Below are 9,656 nucleotides of genomic sequence, written 5' to 3'. Positions count from 1 at the left end.
ACGATAGCTTTTAAAAATACAAGCACTACTTTATTTAAATGGTGCCATCACTGTATGCAAGCACAAAGGAGGACTTCTGCCCCAAGGAACTTACAGTCTACAACCGACAGACAGGGCAGAAGACAATGCGGTGGATGAGCTACGCTACCTTTGCGGTTTGATTTCCATTGGGGATAACAACTAAGGGGCCGTGCCAGATTCAGTTGCACCTTTGACTCCGGTTCCCTCTTATCTCCCGCCCCGCACATTATCGCCGCTCCTCCAGTTATCCCACCCTGGAGCCTCTTGCTCTCTTGAGGGCGCAATCCTATGCATGTTTAGACAGTAAAGAATCCCACAACTCCCAGCAGTCCCATTTTTTCCCAGTCTAAACAGGCACAGGATTGCGTCCTGAAGCACTCCACCCAACGCCACTTCTTGACCGAAACTCGTTCCCAGACTTCCCACCTGGTGCCACTTCTCCCACTCCTCAAAACCCACGTGGCCCTCGGCAGATCCCCTCAGCCCGCTTTTGCTGAACTCGGGCAAATTTCGTAGCCTCCCACGCCCTGCCCTGCCTCCGCCGTTTCCCCTGGTTTCGACTGTCCGGTCCTTGGAGGAAGGGACCCGCCTACTTGGCTTGCGCAGCTCTCTGCAAAGCACCGCCTCAACCGATGCCGCTCTTCGTATTTATGTATATATTTGTGAACCGCCCTTCACGAAAAGATATCAGGGCGGTGAACAATAAATGTGTAATAAAAACAGCAAAATTCAAGCGTAAAAAGTATAAAAAACAGGTTTAAACAAACAAAGACAACCGCGTGGAGGGTGTGCGTCGCTGGGGCCGGCGGGCGGATCCGCAGCAGAGGCGGGATTCGAACCCGGGGCTTTGGGCTCCGCAGCGCAGGCAAGGCAAGGCAAGGCCTGCCCTGCCTCTGCCTTCGCCCGCCCCCAACTCACCAAGACCTCACAGAAAGCGGACTTTCCTCCGGGGCAAATCGCCCTCACCTCGCGGCCGGCTCGCAGCGCTGTAAAACCCGGGGGCGCCTGACCCCGCCGCCCCCGCAAGCGACGTTCAGCCTCCGGGCTGCGCCGATCCTCTGGGTCGTCGCAGGGCGAACAGAAAGACGCGCCGCCTGCAGCGCCGAGCGCCGAAGGCAGGTGCAGACGAGCCGGAGACGGGGACCGGTGCTCGCCGCCCCCTCCTTTGCTCCCCGCGCTGAGGATTGGCCGGAGATACAGCTGCGCGGGCGGGCCCGCTCCCGTTCAAAGGAGGGTGGGCAGTTTCCCGGGAAAACAAAAAGCAAAATCAGAGCTAGCTTTGCAGGCGCCGGAGGGGGCGAGCGGTGCACGTCCGCACCGACTAAAAGGGTGGGTGCGCGGCTGTGTTTTCCCTGCGGAGAAGATGCGGGTTAAAACGTTCCTGGAAAGTTGGTCGTAGTTTCTCAAGAATGGGTGTGTGTGTCTTTTACACCGCGTTGTGAAAGGGCGCCCGCGTTACCTAAAATCGAGTAATAGAAACCGAAAGCAATGGGAGGAATCCGCCAGAAATTAGCTCCGCCCGGGCATGCAAATCTTGACTCCAAAAACTGCTTTGTCGTATGAAAAGGAACACGGCCGTGTCTCGGGAAAGATTCCTGCCACTGTGCCTTGAACGCGGCCGAAATCCGGCTTTTCCATTTGTGCAGACGGACGCGCTCTTATCCGTCTACTGACTGATTTTTGAGGTATTATAGATTTTTGTGCCCCGCCTCTCCAAAATTTTTGAGGGTGGCTTAGAAGTGAAAGATCGACACATCAAAATAAGTAGTGTGATAAAAGGACACAAAAGCAAAACAACAACAGTGCGTTGAACACTCCCTCAAATGGTATATAGATAAACACAGGCAGAGAGAAGCTGTTTCACTGGTGGGAGCGGGGGACTGGGCTGCGTGTGTGAAATGGGGAGGGGGCTGCTGAGGGTTGTGTGCTCTGAGCCGGATGTGAAGGTGAAGCCTGGCAGGGTGAAGGGATATGAGTGAACCTGCACCCGCCAGTGTGCAAACATTCCCCCATGCGCAGAGGTTGTGTGTATTTATATTTGTCCTGGATTTTAGGAAATAGCTGATTTTGCTTTATTGGACTTGCTGGGAAGACTATTCACATGCTAACGCACCTCTCTTAAAACAATATACGATGCCTTATTATGAAATACAAATGCCAAATGTTTAATGCTAAATCATTAAGAATTTGAAAGTGTAAATAAGTAAAAAGTAATAATTGTATTAAAGGTAAGATACAGGTTCACAAGCAGGTTCAAAATGAATTCTGGGTAACTGGCATAAAACAAAAACGGTCAAGTTGACCTGGATGGTATCCAAAGAGAAAATATTGCGTTAAAGCCCTATCACTTGGGCCAAAAAGTTATTTGAGTAATGAACAGCTGTGAGACTGTATTATTCCAGGTCAAAAGTGTACTTAAAAGTTTCACTTATCAGTTAATGAGCAAAAAATATTTGTGCAAGGTTTCCACATCAAAAAGTTTGATATACAGATGTCTAGAAAAAAATTATAGATTTAGGTTTAATTGGCAAATTTTGAGTAAGGAGTTACTTCTCAAAGGTATAATTGAATGTTTCTATCCTGAAAGGTGTACCTGTAAGCCTTTTTTTGCATATTCTAATTTTTTTAGGAATGTTTAATAACGAGATAATTAAGATTGTGAGCTGCTCATTGGAAGGACAGATACTGAAGCTGAAGCTCAAATATTTTGGCCACCTAATGCGAAGAGAAAAGTCCCTGGAAAAGACCCTGATGCTGGGAAAGACTGAAGGCAAAAGGAGAAGGGGACGGCAGAGGATGAGATGGCTAGATAGCATCAACGATGCCATGAATATGGACTTGAGAGAGCGCAGGACAGGAAGGCCTGGCGTGCTATGGTCCATGGGGTCACGAAGAGTCGGACACAACTTAACGACTGAACAACAAGATAATATTAGCTATGAAGTAAATTTTACTTGAAAAGTATAAATATGTGCTGATTTTAGAATGCAGGAGATTTTTATCAGAAGCTCACCAGGGCAGTGTACCTGTCAGCTGAACAGCTTATTCATTATTGAATGGGAAACTTGGTATTTAGAATGAAGAACTCTCCTTTTTAGGTCACAATCCTAACTAGATAGGTGGCCGCTTCCAAACTCGAAAGTGACCGCCTATCCAGAGCAAGGCAGGAGAGGCACAGGGGGAATTGTTCCCTCTGCACCTCTCTTGCCTTGCTATTTTTCGCTAGACAGCTGTTTTCGGCTGTCTAGCAGCGGGGGGTGACCGGGAGAGGAAGCGGCCATACAACACATCCTATGCATCTCCACTCTCCCCACCCCAGAATGCCCCCAGCCCTGCCCCTTTTCAGTCACTCCGCACTCCTCTTACGAGCACGGAGGGCGGGGCTTCTCCATGCTGCCTTGGAGGCAGCGCGGATGGGGCGGGAGGTCGGTTTCCTGGGAACCGACCTCGGAATGCGGGCTCCGAGGACGGTTCCCAGAAATGAGCATATCCTGTGGCCCTCTAGACAGTGTCTAGAGGCCATAGGATTGCTCCCTTAAAGTATTAAGACTAAAAGTCTAAGAACAAGAAATGTTTAGGAAATTCTATTTCCTGTTAAGCTATTAAGATCTAAGGGCTTTTAGTAATGCTCTGTATAACAACAAAAAATATTTTTATATGCACAATATATTTTGATGCAATGCTACAAGCTTATTTCTAAGAAAAATGAAAAAGGATCATAAAGATTTTTCCTTTACTAATTCTTGTAAGTACAATATCAAAAATGAATCCACCCAAAACAATTTTTGGTATACACTTTATTTGAAGTGTATTGATCAACTATAGGTAGTTAACTGGCAGCCAATGGCTTCCTAAATACTGGAACTATAGATTGAAAAGACTTGGCAAAGGCCAAATCCGTAACACGCTGATTTCATGCCTGCAGTGCAGCCAGTCCACACGTTTGTATGTGCATGTACATGTGCATATTGCTTGACTCATGTATATTTGAGCTGCATATTTGAACTTACTCAGCTGAATGACTTTAGGGGTGGACGGTAAGAATTCTCACGTCTGTGATGCTGAAACTTGATTTCTTTTTCTTCGGAGAAAGTGGGTCGAGAGCCAGCTCAAGCTCTTATTCTGCAGAAACCTTGTATCTGGTTTGGGCATGTTCTGCTGGGATTGCCACTTTCTCTCCCCCCACCCCCGTCTGCTTGCAGGGTCTCTTGTCCTTTAAAAACTGTGTCACTAGAAACCCGTTTTAGACCTGTCAAAAGTTCCTGCCTTTGGGGTTGGAATTATGCATGGTGACCATTTTAGATTGACAGAGAGAGAGAGAGCGGGAGAGAGAGAGAAACAAAGACAAAATGGAAGTGAAAATAGATATAGGAAAAAGTAAAACAACAATAAAACAGCAAAAGACCAACTGGGAGGAACAAGAACATAATATAAAGACAGAGGCCCCATTTCCATTAAGGGTTCATATTCACCGGTGCCTTTTTGCTTTGTTCTGTTCTGTGCCACTAACAGCTGCATGAGAGGCAGAAAACAGCAGGTACAACTCCTCCCGACCATGTGCAAAAATAACTTCAGAGCCTTCTTTCAACAGTCCCATCCCTTTTGGTGGGCTCACACAAGAGAGTTGTGCCCCAGAACATTTGTGTCTTGTTATTTTTGTAGTTTTCTTTTTTCCGTTATGATTTGCTTGAGTCATCTGGGGTGTTTTGCTGTGAAGTCTACTTTCTGCAATATTGCCCTTAACTGTGCAATAAAAGAGCGAAGAAGTTGATTCTACCACTAATATAAGAACATAAGAAGAGCCCTGCTGGATCAGACCAAGGGTCCATCTAGCCCAGCATTCCGTTCACACAGTGGCCAACCAGCTGTCAACCAGGAACCCACAAGCAGGACAAGAGTGCAACAGCACCTTCCCACCCATGTTCCCCAGCAACCGGCGTACAGAGGCTCACTGCCTCTGGTACTGGAGGTAGCACAGAGCCATCAGGACTAGTAGCCATTTGATAGTCTTTTCCTTCAGGAATTTGTCCAACCCCCTTTTACAGCCATTCAAATTGGTGGCCATCACTATACCCTGAGGTAGCAAATTCCATAGTTTAACTATGTGCTGTGTGAAGAACTACTTTTATCTGTCCTGTATCTCCCACCAATCAGCGTCATACAATGACCCCAGTTCTAGTATTTTGAGAGAGGGAGTACACTGTCTCCCTATCCACATTTTCCACACCATGCATAATTTTGTAGACCTCTATCACGTCTCCCTTTACCTTCCTTTTTTCCAAGTTAAACAATCCCAGCTGTTGTAACTTTCTCTCATAGGAGAGATGCTCCAGCCCCTTGGTCATTTTAGTTGCCCTTTTCTGCACTTTCTCCAGCTCTACAGTATCTTTTTTTAGGTGTGGTGACCAGAACTGTACACAGGATTCTAAGTGCAGCCATACTATAGATTTGTATAGGGGCAGTCTGATATTGGCAGTTTTATTCTCAATTCCTTTTCTAATTATGCCTAACATAGAGTTTGCCTTTTTTACAGTGGCTGCACACTGGGGTGACATCTCCATTGAGCTGTCCACCACAACCCCAAGATCTCTTTCCTGTCCAGTTACCACTAGCTCAGATCCCATCAGGCTATACTTGAAGTTGGGATTTTTTGCCTCAGACCTGCTTACATTGAACTGCATTTGCCATTTAGATGCCCATTCTCCCAGTTTGGAGAGATCCTTTTGGAGCTCTTCACAATCCCTTTTTGCTTTAACCACCCTAAATAATTTGGTGTCATTGGCAAACTTGGCCACTTCACTCCTCACTCCTAATTCAAGATCATTTACGAAGAGGTTGAAAAGCATTGGTCCTAGTACAGATCCCTGCAGAACCCCACTATTTACTTCCCTCCATTGGGAGAATGTACCATTTATTCCTACTCTCTGCTTTCTGTTCTTTAACCAGTTACTGATCCATAAGAGGACTTGTCCTCTTATTCCATGACTTCTAAATTTGCTCAGGAGTATTTGGTGAGGGACTTTGTCAAAAGCCTTTTGGAAGTCCAAGTAAACTATGTCTACCGGATCACCCCTGTCTTCATGTTCATTGACACTCTCAAAGAACTCCAAAAGGTTAGTGAGACAGGACTTACCTTTGCGGAAGCCATGTTGATTCTTATATGCTTACTAATTTTATATTTAATAATGCCTTCAACCAATTTACCCAGAACAGACTTTAAGCTAGCTGTAATTTCCTGGATCCCCCCTGGATCCCTTTTTGAAAATTGGTGTTACATTGGCCATCTTCCAATCCTCTGGTATAGAGGGTGATCTTAGGGACATGTTGCATATTTTGCCTGGAAGATCAGCAATTTCATATTTGAGTCCTTTGAGAACTCTAGGATGGATACCATCTGGGCCCAGTGATTTATTTGCTTTTAATTTGTCAGTAAGGTTAATAACTTAATCTTTTTTCACCACTATTTGCCTCAGTTCCTCAGACCTCCTTCCTGAAAACATCAGTTCAAGCACAGGTATCTGTCTTATATCTTCTGCAGTGAAGACTGATGAGAAGAATTCATTCATCTTCTCTGCAATCTCCTCCTTCAGTACTGCTTTAACGCCATTGTCATCCCATGGTCCAACTGCCTCCCTAGCTGGTTTTCTGCTTCTGATATATTTAAAGAATTCTTTACTGTTGGCCTTGATGTTGTTATAGGGCACAATCCGAGGCATTTTTAGATCAAACACAGCCATATAATTCCCAACCAGGGAATGCTGGGAATTGTAGGCCTTTTTTCCTCTCTGTCTAAACATACATACAGCTGTGCCCTTAGTGGCTAAAGGGTGTTAAGGGGCATCTACTGTGCTAAGAGAAATATAATATTATTTTATACAAGGTTCTTCTGAAGGTGCCTTCTCCTCCTTATATGACAACTAGGGGAAGTGCTTTCTCTTTTGTGGCACCATGTTTGTGGAACACCCTCCCCATGGGGGTGCAACTAGTGCTGACCTTACAAGAATTTTGGTGCCAGGTCAAAAGATTTTTGTTTGCCTGGGCATTTAACCTGACAGTCTTCTTTATTAGGCTTTTGTTGCACAGTTAAGAGCAATAATGCAAACAATTAGACTTCCCAGCAAACCATATCAGAAAAAAGAAAACCACAAAAATAAATAATGGGACACAAATGATGTGAGGCACAACTCAACAGGAAGTTTTCTTCTATAAATGGGCTGGGACTGTCGAAACAAGACTAACAAAACAAAGGCAATGGCAAATATCAACCCTTAATGGAAAAGGGGCCTCAATCTTTATATCAAGAGCCAGTGTGGCATACTGGTGAGAGTGTTGGACTGGGAGCCAGGAGATCCGGGTTCTAGTCCCCACTCGGCCATGAAAGCTCACTGGGTGGCTTTGGGCCAGTCACAGACTCTCAGCCCAGCCAACCTCACAGGGTTGTTGTTGTGAGGATAAAATTGAGAGGAGGAGAATAATCTAAGCCGTCTTGGGTTCCTTGCGAGAGGAAAAAAGGAGCGATATAAATATAATGCATAAATAATAAATAAATATATTATGTCATCCCCTACTATAGAGGAAACTCACTGGAAGACCCATTGTACATCAAGGACATCCTTGTACATTGAGGATTTAGGATGGTGTCCTACTATTACTATTACTCCTTCATGCCTGACTCTCCTTGAGACCAGGCCCCTTTAAGGGTCCTCAAGCTTCCTGTCTTATAATTATTTGTTTTTCAAGATTAGTTACCAGCTCAGGATGGTACAACATTGGAATTTGGGAGGATCTCTTATCTATCTTTGTTGGCAACCTGCCACCCGCTATAGCTTATCTTTGGGTGGTACAGGAATTCATAAATATTGATAAGACCTGAGAACATGACCACCACAGTAGGTGTGATTAATGAGGCTGTTGTTGAAAATTGCACATAGCAAAAGGAGCTCTCAGATATATAAATCCCCTGAGGGTTTGCCCAAACAAACTTTGACGCAGACCTGGTGCTGCATGAAGGCCATTGGCTGGGGTCTCTCCGTTGTCCTTTTGCTTGGAGTTCCTGACAACCGAACAGAGAAGTAAGCCTTGTATCTTGCTTTGTAGATTTCATTTTTCTGTATCACTTTTGCCTGCTAATTCATAAAATCTTTCACTTCTACACATGTGTGTTCATTGCCTCCAAATCCTCTTACAAACCTGTGCCTCACAGCAGCAATGAAAGGATGAGTGGAGCGTGCAAGGTGTGTGCAAGCCATTTCTGTTTTAATTATTAACCTGGGAACACCCTGTTAATGAGCTGTTTCATGATGTCTGAACCCAAAACCTCTGGGTTGTTTAGGGGTTAAACAACCCAGAGTTGCCATGGCAATTGTGCCATGGGGTTCCACAGGGCTCTATTTTATCCCCCATGCTGTTTAACATCTACATGAAACTGCTGGGGGAGGTTATCCGGAGGTGTGGGCTGAGGTGCCATCAATATACAGATGACACCCAGCTCTACCTCTCTTTTACATCAAAACCAGGTGAGGCAGTGGCTGTTCTGAATCAGTGCCTGGGCACGGTAATGGACTGGATGAGGGCCAATAAACTGAAACTCAATCCAGACAAGACGGAGGTACTGTTAGTGGGTGGTTCGTCTGCCCGGCTAGGTGATATTCAACCTGTTCTGGAGGGGGTTGCACTCCCCCTAAAGGATCAGGTTCGTAGTTTGGGGGTGCTCTTGGATCCAGAACTGTCACTTGAGGCACAGGTGAACTCAGTGGCACGGAGCACGTTTTATCAGCTTAGGCTGGTATACCAACTACGCCCTTATCTGGACAGAGAGAGCCTAGCTACAGTGATCCATGCTCTGATAACTTCTCGTCTGGATTACTGCAATGCGTTATACGTGGGGCTGCCTTTGAAAACGGTCCGGAAACTTCAGCTGGCCCAAAATAGGGCAGCAAGATTGTTAACAGGGACTGGCCTGCGAGCTCATATTACGCCAGTACTTCTCCAGCTGCACTGGCTGCCAGTCCATTTCCGGGCCCGATTCAAAGTGCTGGTGTTAACATTCAAAGCCCTTAACGGCTTGGGGCCAGGTTACCTGAAGGATCGCCTCCGCCCATATGTGCCTGCCCGGACCTTAAGATCATCATCAGCGGCCCTTCTCCGTGAGCCCCTGCCAAAGGAAGTGAGGTGGGTGGCTAGTAGGAGGAGGGCTTTTTCTGCTGTGGCACCCCGGCTCTGGAACGAGCTCCCTAGTGAGGTTCGCCTGGCGCCTACATTGTATTCCTTTTGGCGCCAGGAGGTCCCAGGCATTTTAGCTTTCTAAATTTTTATCTTTGCTGTTTTAAATCTGTATTTTAAACTCCTGCACTGCTGCTAGATTTTATTGTGGTATTATTGTTATATTGTGGTTTTAATGTTCTATATGTTTTAAATTGTTTTATTGTGTGTTTGGTTTTGATTTTTGTGAACCGCCCGGAGAGCTTCGGCTATTGGGCGGTATAGAAATGAAATGAATGAATGAATGAATGAATGAATGAATAAATAAATAATAAAGCAATCTGGCTGCTGCATTTTTCACTAGCTGCATTTTCTGAACACTCTTCAAGTGCAGCCTCCATGCAGAGCATATTGCAATAATCTAAATGAGAGGT

General features: G+C 45.6%; 2 protein-coding genes across 4 annotated transcripts in view; one reads left to right on the top strand and one right to left on the bottom strand.

Moving 5' to 3' along the window:
• The window catches only part of LOC146343552 (uncharacterized), a 32,693-nt gene extending 31,229 nt beyond the window's left edge, over window positions 1-1,464 (bottom strand). The window contains exon 1 of one of the 2 annotated variants that reach the window (XM_084855279.1): window positions 988-1,464. The gene's annotated coding sequence lies outside the window, so the exon portion shown is untranslated. The remainder of the gene's footprint in view (window positions 1-987) is intronic. The other variant, XM_084855280.1, reaches the window with a different exon arrangement.
• Window positions 1,432-9,588, top strand: LOC146343551 (uncharacterized). 2 transcript variants are annotated; one of them, XM_084855282.1, is made up of 3 exons: window positions 1,432-1,887; window positions 2,651-2,964; window positions 6,495-9,588. In XM_084855282.1, exon 3 carries the CDS (start codon window positions 8,423-8,425, stop codon window positions 9,326-9,328), a length of 906 nt encoding a protein of 301 aa, XP_084711408.1. In that variant the 5' UTR covers window positions 1,432-1,887; window positions 2,651-2,964; window positions 6,495-8,422; the 3' UTR covers window positions 9,329-9,588. The 2 variants fall into 2 exon arrangements, with proteins under 2 accessions (XP_084711408.1, XP_084711407.1); XM_084855281.1 differs by having other exon boundaries at window positions 1,432-1,706; window positions 2,651-9,588.
• The last annotated feature ends 68 nt before the right edge of the window (window positions 9,589-9,656 follow it).

The sequence above is a fragment of the Heloderma suspectum genome, chromosome 5 (genome assembly GCF_057233095.1).
Source record: "Heloderma suspectum isolate Gila_16-S chromosome 5, 16-S_ref, whole genome shotgun sequence".
Classification (NCBI taxonomy): domain Eukaryota; kingdom Metazoa; phylum Chordata; class Lepidosauria; order Squamata; family Helodermatidae; genus Heloderma; species Heloderma suspectum.
This window is presented reverse-complemented; position numbering and strand designations above follow the sequence as displayed.